The 20504-nt window shown below is 55.3% G+C and overlaps 1 protein-coding gene across 1 annotated transcript; it reads right to left on the reverse strand.

The window, feature by feature from the left end:
• Nucleotides 1–11112: 11112 nt before the first annotated feature.
• LOC127016690 (vacuolar protein sorting-associated protein 51 homolog) lies at nucleotides 11113–18708 on the reverse strand. Its single transcript, XM_050897352.1, is given in 11 exon segments — nucleotides 11113–11854; nucleotides 12534–12621; nucleotides 13133–13254; nucleotides 13633–13854; nucleotides 14645–14863; nucleotides 15151–15892; nucleotides 16626–16848; nucleotides 17346–17492; nucleotides 17595–17724; nucleotides 18503–18621; nucleotides 18624–18708. Coding segments are annotated over 11 exon segments (2358 nt in total). The 3' UTR covers nucleotides 11113–11593.
• Nucleotides 18709–20504: the final 1796 nt, after the last annotated feature.

A 20504-nucleotide genomic window follows, 5' to 3' on the forward strand; every position in this document is an offset into this window, starting at 1 on the left:
TCTTTTGATTGTTCAGGGATTAGCCTGAAAATATTATTATTAATTAAAATGGATTCTAGTGACCTGATTGCTGACACTATTGCCAGCAGTAGGAAAACAAGAAAAAACACTTTTAGACAAATCCCCAAATGACATTAAGTAGCTTACAATGAAAATCCAGATTAGCAGTCCTTGCCGAGGGTGCACATTTCCAAATAGTTTCCTACCTCCAGGGCCATCATGGGTCTTTTCAGGGACTCTAGAAGTTTACTTTCATCCAAATACATCTTTTAGGGGGAGTTTTCTTCTTTGTGGGAGGTAATGGGGGATAGGACAGCTGATTTTTTTGCAGCCTCCCCTTTTGAGAGCACGAGTTCCTCAGTCACGGAAGCACTCAGCACTTACACCCCTGGCACAGGAATAATTCACCGAATCACAGGCTGGCTGAGGTGGGAAGGGACCTCCGGAGGTCCCACCGAGAGCCACTTGCCCAGGACCACAGCCAGGCAGCTTTTGAGTATCTCCAAGGAAGGAGACTCCAAAAGCTCTCTGGGCAGCCTGTGCCCCGAGAATTGCCCATGCGCAGAATAAGAACATATTCAAAGCGAGAGAACGACGCAGGCTGGGTGCAGTGCCATCATCCCACAGCGCTGACGTGTCCCTGTAATGGCAAGGGGGGCATTTAGTGTCATAGTTCCAGCAGGAAGATAATAATAGGATGCGTATGCCATGAAAGGATGTACTCCCCTCCCATTCATCACAGACCTTGTTAAGCTGCTTGTCACTAATTGAGGCAAATCTGAAATTCACACTCTTTTAAAATAGAATTGTATACATTCTTTGTTTAAAACCAGAAGAACATGAAAAAACCACCTCATTTTCAAGGGCACCCTTGTCACTCCCAGTGGGATCAGCTCCAGGGATGCAAAAAGCAGGACAAGCTCCTGCCAGGACAGCTGGTGGTAAAACCTCCCTCGAGCTTTTCAAATTGAATTCCTTAAACTTGCAGCTTAGAAACTGAACAGCCACCACACGAAGCATGGACTTAGCCTGTGTCCCGGGAATCCCGCAACGCTCTTTTCCCATTTTGCTTTCAGGTGGCCAGACCTCCGCAGTGAAATGAGAACAAGAGCTGGGCTGGGTGGGGGCTTCTGCAGCGCGGAGCCCCTGCTCAGGCTGCCTCCAGCCGTGACGCTGCGAGGGGAGCAAAGCCAGAGGCACAGGGGTACGGCGGATGCCTTCTGAGACCATGTTTATTATTTCAACAGTCAAATACTTCTTTCTTTTAAAGCACGATGAATAAGCAAGAACATTGAAGCCAAGCGGCTAATAAGACCCCTTGGAGCTCCCAGCAAGGTTCTTGCATCTCTCCTGTGGTCCTGCCATACGCAGACTGATGGTTGCTGCCAGGCTCTGCTTGCTAAACATCACAGCTTGCTCCTGGCTGAACAGAATCCATTTTCTAAGCAAGTAGGAAAATAAAACCCCTTTCCCCTTCTCTGGAATTCTCTGCCAAGAAATTCCACGCATACAACAAATAAAAGCATCTTGAGGACTGCGTGGCTTCCACTTGTGCAGTGCCAAAATGCTTTAGCGTATTATCCAGAACACAGGGTACGCAGCCTGCCCCAAACGGCACTTTGCTCACTGGTTTCTGTGGACATCCTCAGAAACTGGTGAAGGAGCTTTTCTGTACCCTGAGAATTTCTGACTGTCATATAGACACGTTGGAGCACAAAATAGAGAAGCGCCCGGCCTCCTCATTTAAATTGGGAAAACAACCCTAAGCAAATACACCCAGCACTGAGGGGAAGAGTACAAAAGCAGCCTTTGCAAAACCCTTCTGAGCTAGGCGTCTCAGCAAGGGCAGTGAAGGAGTCTCCAACACCCCGTGCTTCACACCTGAAGTCCAGGTAAGCAACAGCGGGTCACATTTGTCCAAACCATAGGACCAGTCCTTAAATGTAATATATCCTGCAAGTACTGCTTATTCGCTGGCTCCCATGGCTGCCACGTTTTCTTACAGTCCATGGCGCTTTGATTCCGGCTCCTGAGACATCCACACTCTATCCATCTCTGTGTGTGCATTAACTACCAACCCACGGGAGTTCAGGCACTCCTCTGCGCTGCTTTGGTGAACAGCCTCCCGCCGAATCTCAGGGGAGGGAACACCCGCCTGGAGAATGGATCTCAAGGCTTCGTGAACGCGCTCTAAGCCAGCTAACAACTTGAAGTCCTTTACTGCCAACCTGTCCCAAAAACGGCACGAAAAACTAATGAGAACATTTTCAGGAAGGAATTTTGTGTTATAATTTCGTTTTTCTGTACTGTAGTCACCTAGACAATCAACTTCACATCATAAAAAGATTAAAATGATATATTGTTACAGTCCTATATGAAGGCCACCAGGTAGTCACAGTTTATGTAGTTCTTCGCACCCTTCTAAAAGTAAACCGTATCCTCCAATAATCCCTTGAGGCCCTGCACACCCCTCCGCAACCGCTTAACATTTTAAGAGGGAAGTGGGAGAGCTGTTATCTTTCAGGCCCCCGACTACTTCATCACGTTTTACTTGAGTGCCGATGGACTTTGAAACCCTCTGCTAAAAATCAGGGGTGATGCCAAAAGAACTACCTGAGATACACAAGACTCCGCAGACAAATCCAAGAGGGAGACCTCAGGAGACCGACTCAGCACAGATACTAGAAGGGATCAAGTAGTACAGCAGGAAAATAAGTGTTTCTTTCAAATGCTGTTGGTTGCACATGGAATATGCAAGATCTCAGAGACAAAGCATGTTTTTCTGAGACTTGGAGGGGGAAGGAGATAGGGGAAGGAAGAAGAGAGGGGAAAGTTTTTAGTCTTGCAATACCATGGTCATGTCGTTTTACAGTCATAGCTCGCATGTGTGGTAGCTGAATCATTCAAAAAAAGCCAGATCCCCCCTCCCCATTTTATTTACTGCAACACACTATTTTTTTCAGCTGAAGATGTGGCCCTGTGAAATCTACTGCCTCTTTCTTTCTCACAGCGGGGATATGCTGAGTGTGCGGCATCTCTTATTACCCGAGAGCTATCAAATGAAATCCCAGCCACAGGAGGTGTTGATCACGACATGCTTCCCCCCTCCATGTGTTAATCATGCAGAGCACTTTCTTTTGCAGAAAGCATCTCCTGGCATTTCCAGGGCAGGCTCTCGCGCTTCCCTCTTTCCTAGAGAAGGAGTCAGAAGGGAGGATACCCCACGTCCGCAGAAAGACCCTTCCTTTCTCCTATCTCATTTTGTTCCAAGACATACACTGCCATTACTGCTTCCCTTCTGTCAGGGTAACTTTAGATTTTAGTAGGTTAGCAGAACACGGTGCCATATGGTCAGTAATAGCTCGCATCTTACCGGGAACATCCATGGATCTGATCTTCACTCTCCCAACCTCCTTACCCCGTCCACCTTTGGGCTCTAGTGGGGTCCACACGTGCGCCAGGAGCTCTTCCAGCCATGTGAAGCACAGGGCAGAGTGAAAATTGGCTGGGCTTTCCCCACGTGGGAGGAAAGGATAAGGAGGCTACCAAGCCTTCCTGGCTGCCAGCTAGCAGAATTAGGTCTGTAACTCAAGAATTAGCCATCTGTGCTGAACGTTGCTTCAGCTGGCCAACAGTCCGTTAATTCTGACCTTAAAAACATGCTTCACTTTTTTTAAGTTCAGGAGTGACACTGTGATATTATTCCAAAGACAATGGACATATCTGATTCAGCTGCCAGTTCGGCGTTTATGGAGGCAATTTCTCCGTGCCTCAACAGTGCACGCTTGGCTAAGAGCAGCTGAAAAGCTGTATAGAAGCAGCTATTAAAGATGTTCTTCCTTAATGTGTGGTTATTTTCATCCATGCTTCAGCCTACTCTTTTTCATATATATATATTTCTGGGTCACAGATCACGATGCTTATAAAGACATGTTAGTCCCTGCAGAATTGGAATTACAGAAGAGAAGCAGGGAAAACAATAGAAAAATAATTATGGAAGAAAAGTGGCAGCAGTTCTGCATGAAATCACATCAGAAGCCTGGAATAAATGAGCTTGAAAGTGCCTTGGATAAAACGGCTCGATGCAGCGTATTGGCCGCGGATTCCGCAGTTCTGCATCTTACAGGGACAGAGCCATCTCACTCCTCGTGCGGAGCTTCAAAACCCGTACATCCCACACGTCATGTCAGCGCGAACTCTCACTAACAGAGCACTGCGGTCATTGTTCCAGGTCCAACGACAGCCGCTGATGAAAGCAGAGGTCACCCGCATTTTTCATCTGTCCACTTCATAAACAAGCATGACCGGGATCCAATTTTAGTGCAGCTGCATGACCTGTGGGGCCCATTCCTTCCATCGCATTGCGTAATTCCCCGCATATATATCCCAGGTCTTCTGCGTTCAGCTGCAAAGGACGCTCACCGGCCTTCACAGCTTAACGCACAACGTACAGAAATGGCGCGCTCTGCTACGAAGCTGACTGTGGCTCTGCTCGTCGCCGTGGTGCTCTGCAGCTCCCTCGGTAAGTTTCGCCAATTAAAAACCCAGGATTTTAATTTTTTTTTTTTTCCATAACCTTGAACTCATTAAACTTCTGCACAAAGTATTCCAACTATTCAGAGTACCATTAAAACACCTGGTGGAAACTGCTCTAGGAAGCAACAGAAAGGCATCTTGCTGCCTTGTTTAAAATTTGCAGAGAAAGCATGCTGTGTCCCGGCTGGCAGCAATGATGCCCCCTTGATTCCCATTGAAGCCTTCTGGTGATGCAGGGAAATTCAGGTACCTGGCCTCCAAGAAAATACTGATCACAGCGGCTTGTGTAAGGTCTCTGAGATTCTTTTCACTTGGACACTTACCGTAGGGTTCGTCTGGCTGAATCTGGTCTCTGCAATGTGATGGCCAGTGCTCGAGTGCTCACCCTCGCTCTCCTCTGAATTGATGGATTGGGCTAGAGTCGGTGACAAGGCGCCTCATCGCAGCACAGCTGAGAGGGAGAGGAGAAAGAAAGAAAGAAAGAAAGAAAGAAAGAAAGAGGAGAGGAGAGGAGAGGAGAGGAGAGGAGAGGAGAGGAGAGGAGAGGAGAGGAGAGGAGAGGAGAGGAGAAGAGGAAGAGAAGAGGACCAGGCAGAAGCTTATCCGTGAACGGGGAGATTCCACCAAAGGACCTGTGCAACAGAGCAGCTCCTGCAGTGGCAACCCGTTTCTCTGAAAGCTTTGGAAAAAACCTCGCAAAGCTGAGAACACGCTCAGCAAAAATTTAGTGTGATTTGTATGTCATTACTGGGATGGAGGGGTTTAAAGGGTAGAAGAAGCTGAATCTGAGCAAGTGAAAGGTCCATTCACCGCGCTCCCCTTTGTCTTTCATACTCCAGGAGCCGGCTCTGTTCATGAGGTTGTCCCCAGCTTCCTTCAGACGCTTCTCGAAGGCTCTGCTGAGCAGCTGTACGCTGGGCCAATTGCTCAATACGAAGTCGATGATTTGACTAGAGCTGCTTTGAGCGCATTAAAGGAATGTATCGATGAGCTTTCTTCTGAGCACGTAAAGGCCCTCGTCAATCTGCTGGTAATTCACTCCTTTTGTTATTACCATCCATGTCTGTAACTGTGCAGCCTTGTACCAGATTCTGGGCAAAGAGCACCCAAATATTTTAACTTCAGCATCCCTTGGCCTCAGGTTTGGTTGCACACCAGCACAAAGCTTCCAAGTGCTTTGAGAGCTCGTTAAACAAAAGGTGCTCTCTACATCAAATACAGTGATTTTTCTTACGGGCTAGAATTTATGGAGAGGCTACCTCCCCCCGCGGAAGAAGCACCTGCTTCACGCAGGTGTGTTTTTAGGGACAGAGCCAAGATGAAAGAAAACTTCTAGGTAATAGCAAGAGAGACGCCGGCATGCGTGACACACTTGCTCTTTGTTGGCGTTGGCACACGAGCTCACGACGTGCGCCGACCTGGTGAGCACCTGCAGGGCAGAGACAAAGCCTTTGTCCTCACCCAGGCTCTGCCAGAGGTTACGACTTCAGTGCATGGCTCAGGTGTCACGGGTCAGTCTGCCTTTCCTCTGCGGTTGTACGTTCTGGCATGCTACATTCACCGCTCTTACTTTCTGTTTCAGAAACTTGTTCGGACAGAGGCTTAAATTGGCAAACTCTTTGAGCCAGCGGCTGACAACCCTTCTCGAGGACTTCCAGTTTCTCCTATCCAAAGCCTCTGGGAAAACAACAAATATAAAAAATGGAGAAAACCAGGATGCTGGCAGCTGTTTTTCTAAACTCCGTGCGCTGAGTACTACACCCTGTCACCTTCCAGTCTATGTTAGATCTTACTTCTTTAGAGATAACATCTAAGGTCTAAATAAAATTCAGATGATGTTTTAAAATTATTTCTGTCATCAGTTTTTACAAATAAAGGTATTTTTTTCTCCTCCTTACTGCTAGGACAAGACGCTGTTTGTTTTGATAAAGTCTAAACAATAGCAATATTATATATACTGACTCACCCACAACACACAGACGCAAACATACACACAGGTCAGCAATTTAACTCTGAATGACCTGAGGGAATCACGTCCTCAGCCAAAGCAACTCTTCCCAAGTGTTTCCAAAATAAACGCAGTAGTTCTGATAGGAATGGATCCAAACCTGGCTGAGCCTGGGCTGAGCAGCCAGCTCGCTCTGGACCACACTCACGGTCCCCCGAGCATTCCCAGGAGGCACACACAGAGTCACCTGGAGGAGAAGGGATATTTCAGTGTCAGCACTGAACACAGCAAAAACCTGTGAGAAAGCTGGATGCCCAGTGATTCCCAAGGGAGAACTGGGAGACAGCACAATCGCACCTCACCCCAGAGCTCTCGGCTGCTCCTTCGCAGATGGGACTGAGAGGAAAGTACCAGAAGGGACAGTGTCCCTTCGAAGCGCCTGAGGAAATGGCTCCTCGTACATCTTGTTCAGTGCTTCCCCACTACTCTCTTCAGCTTCACGCTCTCCTACTAGACATACTGCGTCCACATGAACTCACAAATCCGGTGAGGACTGAGGGAAGGATAATGTCCTTTTTCTGGAACAAACCGATGTGTCATCTTGAGCACAGACTGCTCTATGGGAAAGTGAGCCGGCGAAGGTGTTCCCCCATTGCCCACTCTTCCACCGCACACCCACGCCACACGCTGTTGCCCGCGCTGTGTGCCATGGGGCTCACCCCCAGCACTCCACAGAGGTGCCAAAGAGCCGAAGCAGAACATTTTTCCGCTGCCACTACATGCCCTTTAAGGCTAGCTAATCCTCAATGACACTGACCTTCGCAGGAAGGCAACGAGCGGTGAGGCTGACCTAGATCTACGTGCCTCAGGCGGTCAGCACCGCTCCTCATCTTTCGACGACAGGATCAAGTTCGGTGAGCGGAGCGACAAAAAGCGGCATTTGCTGCTTTCCAAAGCGTGCAGCAGGCTCCTGCCAGCAGGCAGCAGAGCGGATGCAGGGGGTGCAGAAGCCACCCTGACAAGAACGTTGTGCACGCCGAAAAACCTTTTTGGTTGAAGGCAGACGACGGCAAGGGCTGAGTAGTTTGTCACCACGGGCAGAGCACAGCCTGACATTTCCAAGCCTCATCCATGGACAACCTGAAGGAAATTTGTGCTAGCAAATGGCCTGCATCGTTAGCCTTACCTACGACCTTTCGGTCACAGAGGGCGAATGATGCAACCAGCGATGCAGAGGGCAGTCGGGCCCACGAGAACTTGCATACTTTACAAAAATGGTTGCAAGGAGCCGGTCTTACCAAGAAAGGCAATCTGCAAAGTCCTTTTTTTGCACAAATTAGCACTTGAAAGTCCAGGATGCTGATGTCCTGCTGAAGGCTCACAGCACGTCTTTCTGAAGACAAAAAGCGTTACCCGAACCCAGATCTCTGCCAGTTTGGCCAAATTATTTTAACAAAATACTGCTCTGATTACAGGAACTGCCCAAGAGCAGATTAGACAATTGCCAACAAACAAGCCTCCCATTTAAGTATACTGCCCGGATGGCTTATCACTCTTGCTACTAACAGAAGCAATTTAACATCGGACCTATGAGGTCGAGTTCACCAGCCCAAAACCAGTGAAGGGTATGTCCATGTACTTCTCGTCCTACCAAGGAATCAGCCAAACGATAAACCTGTTTATTAAAAGCAGAATGCAATTCTTTTTGTATGAGGAGAACCGAACGCTATTCTGTCTGTTCCAGGAACACGAAAAATTGTTGTTGTTGTTCTTGTTGCTTTGTTGTGAACCAAAACTAAATGTTTCCTCTCTGAAATCAAAAGTAAAAATGTGAGTGTGAACAATTCAGTGGAAAGGAACAGATAAAAGCTGTATTTTTAAAAATACCAAACTGACTTTGGAATTGGGAATCAGGTCATACAGGACCTGCATTCATTGCGAAGTACAGAGTACGTGCATACCATCTGTGGACTCCTTCAATTTACTTCTACCTTCTCCTTCCTTCTCATCCAGTTAAGGATACTTCTAACAGAAAGAGCTCATTTTGCCACCACGCACAAATGCATCTGAACAAAAAGCGCTCCCCAGCTCTTCTTTCGCTCTTAATCCCAAACCCAGAGAGAGTCTCCAATTATCACACAAGTCCGCAGAGCGAGAATGCCATGCGAAAAGAAATACAGTCCCATGAGAAGACATGGTCTGCCTCTCAGGATCGCTCGGCTTGATTTTTGGATCTGCCACGGAAACCGGTCATGTCACAATTCGTATCTGCCCCCATTCCCCCGAAAGCAAGTCCGAGCATTTTTAGGAAAGGTTGTCTCTGCGAGTGTGGACACTGAGTAGGAAGGGTTCCAGATTTCAGCTAAGGTTTCAAGATACTCCCATCCTATAACCCTCTGGCATCTATTTCACTCGAAGAGAGGAAAATCAGTAGCAAATTTCATCCAAAACATTTACAGTAGTACTCAAAATGCTTGGAACCAGAGTTTAGAAGGACTTGCTAATGATTTCCTGCCAGTTAAAGCCAGGTTTATAACAACTACCCTTGCCATCTGGATCACTGCATCAGGAGAACAAAACCTGAAATATCTAATGAGCATAAGCCAAATCTGGATTACTGTCGCTCGCCAGCAAAATGTTTGCATTATGGACTCGATCCACACATAGACCTTTGGGGAGGATTTTGATGTTTTACGGTTTTTATTTTTTTCAAGATAATATCGGAACTGTTGGCAGTAGAGAATTAGACAAGTGGACAAACAAAAAGTGAGGAAAAGTGGCTAAGCTGATGAGCTGCAGGAACGTTACTGTGAGAAAAATACTTTTTTCTTAGGAAAGTTTTAACATCTGTTTTCTTCCAGATCATCCTATTTGCTCACCTAATCCTCAAACAGTCCAACGCTGGCCAGCATGGCTGCAAGCCATCCCTTCATGCCTGCATTTCCCATTGATTCCCATTCCCTGCTCACCCTGTGCAAAAGCAACTCTGGATTTTCCACGCAGCACAGATCCAGAGGAAATGGGGAAGAGGCAAGGGTGAATTCGGAGGCATTGCGACTGAGACTCTCTCCGCACTGATAAAACCTCCCTGGATGCGTGCTGCATTCGGAGCGGCGTCCGTGAGGGTACGGTTGGCCCCTTGTTTCTGAAGCAGAAGCAATGGGATTTGGCTGTGAGAATCTGCTCTTCCATTAGCAATCCTAGAAAGTAAAACTTCCTCCTCTCGCCCAACACGCACGGCCCATCCGTGCTGCTTCCTCCAACGCTGCAGATGCATGGGCAAAAAAGAAGGGAGGAGGAAAATCCTCTAGAGATGTTTTACTCTTGGGAACTAGTCCTAGCTCCAAGCCTTGGTTCTCTCCTAAATGGCTCTGAGCGCACAGCCTCCCTAGGCTGCAGTTTTTTTGGTTACTTTGCACACGCATTTTCTTGTGTTTTCTCAATAAAGTGCTGTGGCAAATTTCAGGTCAGGTGCCAATCCAAATACTCATGATCAGAAAAGTTTAGCCTCTCCTTCAACTTCAGCAGATTTTTTTTTTAATGTACCTGTATTTTTGATCTTTTTGTAAATATTGTTCTAATTTTTCTGTTCCAGACTCAGATACTTGTCAAGTGCTAAAGACAACATATATCTAGGGATCCTCTCTTTCAGGAGCTGACAAGATACCAAACATCAGTCGACACCTGCTCATACCCAGCTGCTGGAACCAAGAACTACGCACCGAATATCTTCACTTTCTTCTTTCTCTCCCTGCTTACTAACTAATTACTATAAAGTAACGGTAAAAAAACCCGAGACGAGTGTTGCAGGCGCTGGGGTCCCTCGAAGGGAGGGACTGTCTGTTGCTGTCAGTCTGGTGCTGCCTCATCCCGACTCTCATCCCTGCATGGGACAGGTCGGGGACTTCATTCAGCGTACAAACCCCTGCCGTGCCGACTGCCCCCGACCCCTGCGGACACCCTGCCTCCCAGCCCGCAGGTGGGGAATCCCTTTGTCCAGGGCCAGGGCTCAGAGGGCTGCTTCTCCAGCACAGCCCTTCCCCGACCGCACACCCGGGGCACTGCCTGTGCCCCTGACCCCGCTCCTCTCCCCCCCTCACCCCCGGGACCCCCTCGCGGTGCCCGGCAGCGACGAGCAGGAGCTGCAGGAGCAGCGTGGGCCCTGCTGAGGTCCCGCAGGCAGCTGGGGCGCGCAGGGAGGCAGCCCCCTCGCTTGTGCGAGGCCCTGGGTGCGTGCGAAGTCCTTGTGAGAGGCGGCTGGGAGGGCGCTGGGTGCTCACGTGAAGGCTGGGCAAGGCACTAGGTGCCCCCAGGTTGCTCGCGGGAGGGGCTGGATGCTCCCTGGGTGCTCATGCAAGGCATTGGGTGCACACAGGGTGCTTGTGCAAGGGTTTGGCGGGGCGGGGGGGAGAGGAAGGGTGCTTGTGTGAGGTTGTGCGAGGGGCCGGGTCTTGCCCCCCCTCCCCACTGCTCCATGGGGACACAGGTGACCAAGGGACCCAGGCATCTCGGTGACCCCCCCCGTCATCCCTAAACACCCCCACTGCCACCCAGGGACCCAGGCGCCTGTCCCTGTTGTGTCCCGTCCCCACCCCAGGCACAGGCAGGGGACACAAAGCACAGCTCACACATATTTTATTTATTATCCCTGACTGTGACAAAGGGGCTGCGCCCAGGGTGTTCCCAGGCACGAGGGGACGTCACCAAGGTGGGGGGATGTCATGGTGTGGTACAGGGGCCGCAGGGACAACACGGGGTGTCAGCACACGTGGAGGGCGTCACTGGGGTGGGGGGACAACGTGGGGTGTTACCAGGGCTGGGGGAGGGGGTTGATGACATGGGGTGACCCGGTGTGGGGACAGGGGTTGTCCCTGCATGTTGCCGTGTGTGGGGACATGGGACGTCCTTGTGTGTTGCCGTGTGGGGGAGCACACATGGAGTGTCCCCCGTACGTGTGGGGACTCACGGGGTACAGGTCTGTCCCCAGACATACAACAGGACCTAAGAGATGTCCCCGCTCGGCTGTGCCCCATAGTGACACAGATGTCCCACATCCCTGTGTCCCCCTGCTAGGCGATGCCACGTCCCGTCCCCATGTGTCCCCGTGTCCTACCCGCGCTCGCAGATGAGCTCGACGACGCTGTGCTCCATGGGGACGGGGTCGAGGCAGCGGTGGGCGGCGCTGGCGGCCACCTCGTCCAGCAGCCCCTGCACCACCCGCTCGTCAGCGGCGAAGCGCCAGAGGTAGAGCTGCAGGTAATGGCCGTCCACCTGCACTTGCTGCAGCCCGAAGCGCCCCAGCGTCCGCAGCCGCACGCACTCCAGCAGCGTCTTTAGGCTGATCTTGATGATCCCAGTCAGCACCGACACCTGGGACGTGGGGACAGCACGGACACGTGGCACAGGGGGACAGGGATGCCCCCAGGGCCACAAGGCCTGGGTCACATCTGCACAGGGATGTGGGGACATTGGGGACACCCCTCTCCAGGCCATCAGCTCCTAGGATACTCCCATCCTGGTCCCCGGGGATCCCCTGAGTCCTGATGCATGGGATGTGGGGACACTGGGGACATGTGGCACGGGGGAATGGGGGCTCCTTCGTCCTGGATTCTTCAAGTGCAGGGAGGCCCCAAGTCCCATCAGCATGGGCACATGGGCAACACGAGGGACACCCTTGTCCTGGCTGCCACTCCCAAGCCTGGACGCATGGGACAGTGGGACACAGGGGACAGGTGGCACAGGGGGATGGGGACATGCTTGGCCTGGCTGTTGGGAGCACAGGGAGGCCCTGAGTCAAGTCAGCATAGGGACACAAGGGCACCCTCGCCCTGGTCATCAGCCGCAGGGACCCCCTGAGTCCTGACACGTAGGACAAGGGAGCATCAGGGGACAGTGGGAACACCCTCGTCCTGGTCATCAGCTCCTGGGGACCCCCTGAGCCCCAACACCAGGGTCATGGGGACATCAGGGACATGGGACAGCCAGGATGGTGGGCAGTTCAGGGACCTTGGGGACATTTGGGGACATGGGGATGTCCCCGTGGCCTCACCTTGTTGAACTCGACAGGGCTGAAGATGTCAATGCGTTCGGAGAAGAGCTTCTGGATGTTGCTGAGCAGGTGGGTGTCCATGGGCGCGCTGGGGACGGTGACACCAGGACAGTCAGGGACACGGGGACAGTCAAGTATTTGAGAGAGCCAGGGGATGTGGGTGCAGGGACACAGGGACTGTCAGGAGACATGGGGATGGGGACACAGAGATGGTCGGAGGACGCAGGGATGGTCAGGAGATACTGGGACGGTTTGGGGACACAAAGACAGGGAACACGAGGATGGGCGGTGGATGTGGGGACAGTCAGGGAACGTGGGGACGGTCAAGGACATGGAGAGACGACACAATCGTGGGACGCAAGGCGCATGGGGATCATCAGGGGACACTGGGACAGTCAGGGGGAACATGGGGATGACTGGGACATATGGGGATCATCAGGGAATATTGGGACAGTTTGGGGACGTGAAGAGGATCACGGGGAAGATGCAGCCATTACCGCAGGGGTGACACAGGGAGCACGGGCGTGACAGGGTGGCCCTGGGGGTGACCAGGGAAGGCCCAGGGGGTGGCCGGGAGGTGCCCGGGTGACAGGGCTGACCTGGGGGTGTAGCTGGGGGCGTAGCGCCCGGGTGCCCGTGAGCTGCTGTAGACGGAGAAGGCGCGCCGGCTCGAGTCGCTGCTCTGCGCCCGCCGCACCCCCTCCTCGAAGAGCTGCCCCACCTGCGGCACGGCACCCTCTCAGTGCTGGTATCCCAGAATCCACCCAAAATACCCTCTGGGACCCCCCCCCAAACCACCCAGGATCCCTCAAATCCTCTGTGACCCTCCCAAACCCTTCTGGGACACCCAAAGATCCTCAAGGACCATATGGGGACCTCGGGCACCCCCTCTTGACCCTTCAGGGACTTCAGCCCCCCCCACCCAGGACCCTCTGGGACATTGGGAACTGCCAGGGGACTTCAGGGACCCCTGCAGAGGCCCTCTGGGGACTTCCTAAAGTCCTCAAGGACCTTATGGGGACCTCAGGGCCTCTCCAGGGACCCCCCGGGGGACTTCAGGCCCCCCCCAGCCCCTCTGGGCTCCTGCTGTTGCCCCAACCTGGACGTCGATGGCGGTGATGTCCTCGACCACGCGCTTCATGACGGCACGAACGTTGCGGGGCTCGACGGTGCCCAACCAGTCTCGTGTCTCCACGCTCTTCCTAAGCATCTGTGCCACCGCGGCGCCCTGGACCTGCACGTAGTGGTCGAGCAGCCGCTGCGCCGCCCCCCGCGCCTCTGCGCACAGTGCCGGTCCCGGTGTCACCGCCGGGCCTGTGTCCTGGGGGTACAAGGGACATGGAGACATGCGGAGACACGTAGGAACAGCCCCCACACCTCCGCACACAGCGCTGTCCCCATCGTCACCAGCGGCCCTGTAGCCTGGGGATACAAGGGACACGTGGGGATGCCGCCTGTGCCTCTACCATCTGATGTCCTGGGGGCACAGGGACATCAGGGGACACACGGGATGCTCTCCGGGCCACCCCACCTGCAGCAGCATCACTGCCATCCTCATATCCTTGGGGCATCTGGGGGGACTTGGGGACATGCAGAAGCCCCTTGGGGACATGTTGAGGCGCCCTTGGGGATGTTTGGGAGACACTGGCACAGGTAAGGACCCTTCTGCTGCCATGTGTGCTGCCATCCCCAGTGTCATATCCTGGATGGACATGGGGTGACAGCAGGGCACAGGGAGAGACTTGGGGACATTTTGGGGTCCCTCAGGGACATTTGGGGCCACACAAAGAAGGAAGATCCCCATACCTCCACACACACCATTGTCCCCACCACCACATCGTGGGTGGACACAGGGCCACAGAGGGACTGGGGGCCATTTCAGGTCCCATAGGGCCATTTGGGACCTCCTTGGGGCCATTTTGGGGACAATCAGGGATGTTTTGGGGGATACAGAGAAAAGGAAGATCCCTGTGCCTCCAGGCACACCATGGTACCCACCACTGTGTCCTGAATGGATGCTAGGACACAGAGGGATGCAGAGCCATTCTGTGACATCTTGGGGACATTCAGGGTCCCTTTGGGGCCAACTGGGGCAGTTTTGGGGGACTCACCAGGGGGGGAAACTGCTCGTCGGTGAGAGTGAGGATGTAGCTGATGGTGGTGGCCTCGTAGTCAAGACAGAGGCGGGCAAGCAGCAGCAGCAGGGCTGGGGGTGCTGCAGGGGCCCCCCGCTCAGCCGGGCCATCAGCAAAGCCCCGGGCGGTGCGGCAGAGCCAGCGCACGAAGGCCACCACCAGCCCTTCGCGCACCGCCTCCACGCAGAACTCCCCCTGCAACCAAAAACAGGGGGTTACACCCCAAAACCACCACCCTGGGGCCCCGAAAACCTACAAACTACCCCGTACGAGCTCCAAACTGCCGCAGTGACCCCCAAACTGCCCCGCGCAACCTCCCAACTGCCCGTGACCCCCCCAGTCTGCCTTGTGCAAGCCCCGACCTGCCCCACGCAACACCCAAACTTCCCCGCGCCAACCCCAGATTGCTCCAGCGGCCCACCAAACCCCCCATCCAGCTCCCCAAACCGCCCCACGGCACCCCACGCTGCCCCACAGCCCACCTTGAAGTAGGGCAGGCTGGCGAAGGCGACGTCCCTGGCGGTGAAGAGCTGCACGTAGGCCAGGACGGCCTTGAGCTGGCCAAGGACGGAGGAGGCGAGCGTGGCCAGGAGGTCGGGCAGGCCGGGCCCCTCCTTGCCGGGGGGCCGGGGGGCGGCCAGCGCCTGGCGCACGTCGCCCAGGCACCCCAGGAAGAAGGTCTGCAGCGCCCGCAGGTAGCGATCCACCCGCTCGCGCGCCGCCCGGGCCACCAGCGCGGCGCCCGCCTCGGCCCCGGCGGCGGGCAGCAGCTCGAGGAGGGCGCGGAGGCGGCGGTGGAAGCGGTCGAGCGCCCGCACCAGCAGCGAGGTGTCGCCCAGGCCCCGCTCCAGCGCCAGGCGCCGCTCCAGCAGCTCGAAGTAGCGGGTGGTGAGGGTGGCGGCGAAGGCTTCCAGGCGGCCGTCCCCAGCCCCTGGGCGCCCCTCGAAGAGGCTGCGGTACGAGGCCGCGAGGAGGCACAGGTTGCCCACGAAGGCCGAGCTGCCGCGGTCGACGAAGTCGAGGATGTCGGAGGCGGGGGGCGGCGTGGCGGCGGTGCCGGAGGGGTCGGCAGGGGGCAGCTCGGCCTCCAGCGCTGCCAGCTCGGCCTCAAGGCGGGTGCCGGCGTGGCTCAGGAACTCCTCGCACAGCTCCTCAGGTGGCTCTTCCAGCTGCAACAGCATCTCCACGCACTCGGTGAGCTCCTTGGGGTCCAAGGTGTCATCCCTGGCGTGTGGGGGAAATGAGGGGGTTACTTGGGGATGGTGGGAGGTTCTGGGGTTAACAGTGGCACAGCAAGAACACAGGGAATAAGCAATAAAAGTCATCAGTAGGCTACAGAGTAAACAGTAATTATTCAAAAAACAAAGGGGGAAAAAAATACTTAATAGCATCAGCATGTTCCAAAGTTAATAGTGGTTACAGTAATAAAAAACTCACTAAAGATCATCAGTAGGTTCCAGAGTTTACAATAATAATGAAAAATCACTAAAAGTCCTCAGCAGGTTCCAGAATTATCCCTTTACCATAAACACATGAGCATAAAACCACATAAAGTAACCTTTTAAAAGCTCTCAGTAGTGGTCAGAGTTATCCTTCTTACTCTATGAATGTTCTGCACGAGGGATGGTTCCTGGGGTCGCTATCAATACGCTCCAGGGTAAATGCCCCCCTCCCTAGGATGTTTCTTGGGGGCTGTTATCATTAGACTCCAGATTTAACACCCCCAACCCCTTGAAAAGCTGTCTCCTGCCGCTGTTATCAGTAGGTTTCAGAGTTAACATACCACAACTACCATCACCCCCCCAGGAAGGCTGTTTACTGGAAGGCCTATCATTAGTCTCTAGAATGACCCCCCCCCCCACGGCTGTTTCCCAGAGCATCAGTAGGCTCCAGAGTGAACATCCCCCAAAACCCCATTTTCCAGAGCTGCCGTCAGCAGGCTCCAGAGTGAACGCACCGGAGGCGTGCGCGGAGGCGCTGGGCCAGGTCGGCCATGATGGCGTGGCTCTCATCCTCGATGGCGCGGAAGGAGGGCAGGTGGCGGTAGTGGCGGAGCACGGCACGGGCGCGGGCGTGGCAGCGCAGGGCCCGTGCAGGCTCCGCCCCCGGCGCCGCCCACCGCCGCAGCCGCCCCGGCACCTCCACCAGGGACTGCAGCTTCCGCAGCAGCGCCTGCACCCCTGGGGGGGCAAGAAAGGGCGGGGCCATAGCACAGGGCAGGGCCAGCCATTGGGGCGGGGTTAGCAACTGTGGGCGGGGCCAGGAGCTGGATCTGCCCCCCTGGGGTCCACCCGCCCCCCAGATCTGCCCCTTGGCCCCCCCCCCTCCATTATCTGCCACCAACACCCTGGATCTGCCCCCCCGGGGTCTCCCCACCCCCTGGATAGGCCCTCAGCCCTCCCCCCCCATTATCTGCCCTCCAGCCCCCCAGTTCTGCCCCATAACCCCCAGATCTGTCCCCCAAGGTCCCCCCAACCCCCTTCAATCTACCCCTGCCTACAAGATCTGACCCCTAGGGTCGCCTCAACCCCAAGATCTGCCCCCCCCCAAGCCCCAAGATCTAACCCCCAAGGCCTCCCCCAACCCCAAGATCTGCCCCCGGCCCCCCAGATCTGCCCCTCCACACCCTAGATCTGCCCCACTGTGGTGTGTGTGTGTGTCCCCCTCCGCCCCGTACCGGCAAGCTGGGCGCCACGGCGGTGCCGGTCCTGCAGCGCGGCGCTGACGCGGGCACTGGAGGTGCTGATGGCGGCCATGTTGGCGGCCAAATCGTCCATCTCTGCCTCCATGCGCCGGAAGTCGACCTTCATCTTTCGGATGGTGTCTGGGGAGAAGGAACCGGACGCCTGCGTCCCTTGGCTGCCCGGCCCCCCACCCCACCCCAAGTCCCTCCCGGCCCCCTGGGTCCCCCCTGCTGGGTGCTCACCAGTGGCAGAAATGAACTTGTTGTAGTTCTCGTAGAGCAGCGTCTGCATGTCGCTGTCGAGGGCGCGGATCTCCCGCCCCAGCGCGGCCTCACGGGCCAACAACTGCCCCAGGGGGCACTCGCTGCGCACCTGCAGGGGGGCAACATTGCACAACTGCCCCCCAACCCCACTGCCCCCTGCTGTCCCCCAATTTACCCCCTGGAGCCTCCAATTGCCCCCCTGGGGTCCTCAGCTCCCCCCCTGGGGCTCTAACTGCCCTCCATAACCCTTCTGGGATCCTCAACTGCCCCCAGACCCCTAACTGCCCCCCCAGAGCCCTCCCAGGATCGCCAGCTGCCCCCCTCAGAGCTCTAACTACCACCTGGGGAGCCCTAACTGCCCCCAGACCCCTAAATGCCCCCCTCCGGTCCCTCCTGGGATCCTCAGCTGCCCCCAAGAGCCCTAACTGCCCCCCCAAGGAGTGCTAATTGCCCCCGGGCCCCCCTCAACTGTTCCAGAGGGCCCCAATACTGTCCCCATAGAGAAATATACAGTATCCTAAAGAGTCCTACAGAAGAAGATCTATAGGGTCCCCATAGAGTCCCTTTTTGGGGTCCCCTTGGGGTCCTGGGGGTGGTCTGAGGGTCCTTCGGGGGCCCTATAGAGTCCCTCTGGCCAGGCCCACGGGGTGCCCATAAGGGTCCCTTGAAGGGGGCACAGGGTCCTTTTAAAGGGGTCCCACGGGGATTTCACGGCGCCCTTCTGGGGGGCCCTGCAGGGCCCTTGGGGCCGACCCGGGGTCCCCGGAGCTCGCTGTCAGGGGGCGTCTGCGGGGTCCCTGTGGGGGTGTCTGCGGGCGGGGGCTCCACAACGACCTCGGGGGCTCCCGGGGGGGGGGGGGGGAGGTCGCTGTGGGGTCAAAGGTCACCTTAGTAAGGAAAACTTCCGGGTCGAAGTGGGGCCCGTTGATGTCGGCGGGGTCCGGGGCCGCCTCCGCGGTCTCCGTCGCAGGCGGGCCGTAGTACCGCTGGAGCGGCCCGTGGGGCGCCTCCACCCGCTGCTGCCGCCGCCGCCGCCGCCACCGGCCTCAGGGCTACCCCCAGCCCCGGACCCCGCCGCCTCCACCTCCGCCATCGCGCCGGCACCTGCACTTCCGGCCCCGTCCGCTACTTCCGGCTCTTCCCCTGAGCGTCACTTCCGCCGCAGCGTCCCCGTCGCCGCGGCAACCGGCCGCCCTCCCTGTCATGGCGGTCACACCCCGGCGGCGGCCCGGGGCGGCTCCCGGTGGCCCCGGGGTGGCCGCGGAGCCCGTCCTGCGGCTGGGCTGGTGACGGGGCCGTGGCGGCCGTGGCCCTGCCGTGCCCCGGGGACAAGGACCCCCGCGGGGATGGAGAAGTAGAAGGAGACACCAGCCCCCGAAGGGTGAGCAGCCGGTGGCAACCCCATCCCTGGCCCCGTGTCCCCACCCGTCCCTTCGCGTCCTTCCCCGTCCGTCCCTCCCCGTCTGTCCCCTCCATCCGTCCCTACCCACCGCTGTCCGTCTGTCCCTGTGCCTCCCCGGTGTCCCCGTGCGTCCCCATCCTCATTTCCACAGGACACCGAGCGGGTCTCCGTCCCCCCAGGGCTGCAGGACCCCCTGCCTGGTGGGTCCCTCTCCGGGTCCCGGGGTGGCTGGGGACACCGCAGGGGACACATCCCGTCCCCCAGGCACCTCCAGTCACCCTCTCGCTCCTCCTCATTGAGGGCTGGCAATGGGCCACCAGCTGACGCCGGCTGCTGGGGATGGGGAGACTGGGGAGAGGGATGCCGGAGACAGCAGGGAGGTCGGGGATGCAGACATCGGGGATGGGGACATCAGCTCCAGCCATGACCTTGTCCTGCCAGATGGCGTGGGCATGTCGCTCCATTTTGCGTCAAACACAAGAGCTTTCCTTTCAGAGGCCTTCTAAAAACACTCGAGGGATGTATTTTACCCGCCCCTAAACTCCGTTTCTCTTATCTTCACATTCCTCCCCAAAACAGGGAGAAATGCCAATCAGTAGCAGCAACAGACCATCAGACATGTCCTGATAACACAGGAGGTTTCCAACAAGCGTGCCACCGGGACAGGGGGAGTTAGCTAAAAGCGCCCAGGCACGCACACAGCAACGCACAGCAAATGCACGTGCATCAACTTGTTATGCCGGACGGCCTTCACCGAGGACAAGTCTTCTGGAGAACACGGCACCACGGTCACCTTTTGTGGTTTTTTTTGCACTTCCAGGTCACCCTTCCAGGTGACGCTGATCAGGCCCCTGCAGCTTCCCTGAGACCTGCAATCCCCCCGTCTTCAGACAATTAACTGCATTCTACTCATTCCAGTAAACAACTATGAGCATACGGATTCAGAAAACGAGTACTTTCGGTATTTCATCTTGTCCCATTATTACCAAAGGATTTTTTTCATGTTTGCTGCAGTGATCCCAGCTGCACGTTATACACTTTAGCTGGTGTGTTAATTGTGGCATTAGCATTCAAGAAAAGTACAAGTGATTCTGTATGTAACGAGTCACCGTAACGATTTGGAGATGCACCTTTAGATGGCACTGCAAAACCACACTTAAAATAACAGTTCACTGCCGAGTTCTAATTCTTGGCTCATTACAACTTCAATAAAAACACCCCCAATATTTTGTACATTCACCTTGAGCTGGGGGTGTGTGTGAGGAAGATCTGCTCTCTCTAATTTTTATGCCTCAGAAAAAACATTGTAATATTAGGACTATGGGCGAGCACTGAAACGAAAATAAACAAATTACTCAAATAACTAGATGTTCAGAAAAATGTTGAAGGGCTGGGTGCTGGGCTATCTTCAAGAGAGTACATCCCAATGCTAATGCTGTTACATACTTGATCCTATCGTTGTGCTGCTTTCAGCTACCATGCTGCTG

This window comes from Gymnogyps californianus, chromosome 5 (assembly GCF_018139145.2).
Source record: "Gymnogyps californianus isolate 813 chromosome 5, ASM1813914v2, whole genome shotgun sequence".
NCBI lineage: Eukaryota > Metazoa > Chordata > Aves > Accipitriformes > Cathartidae > Gymnogyps > Gymnogyps californianus.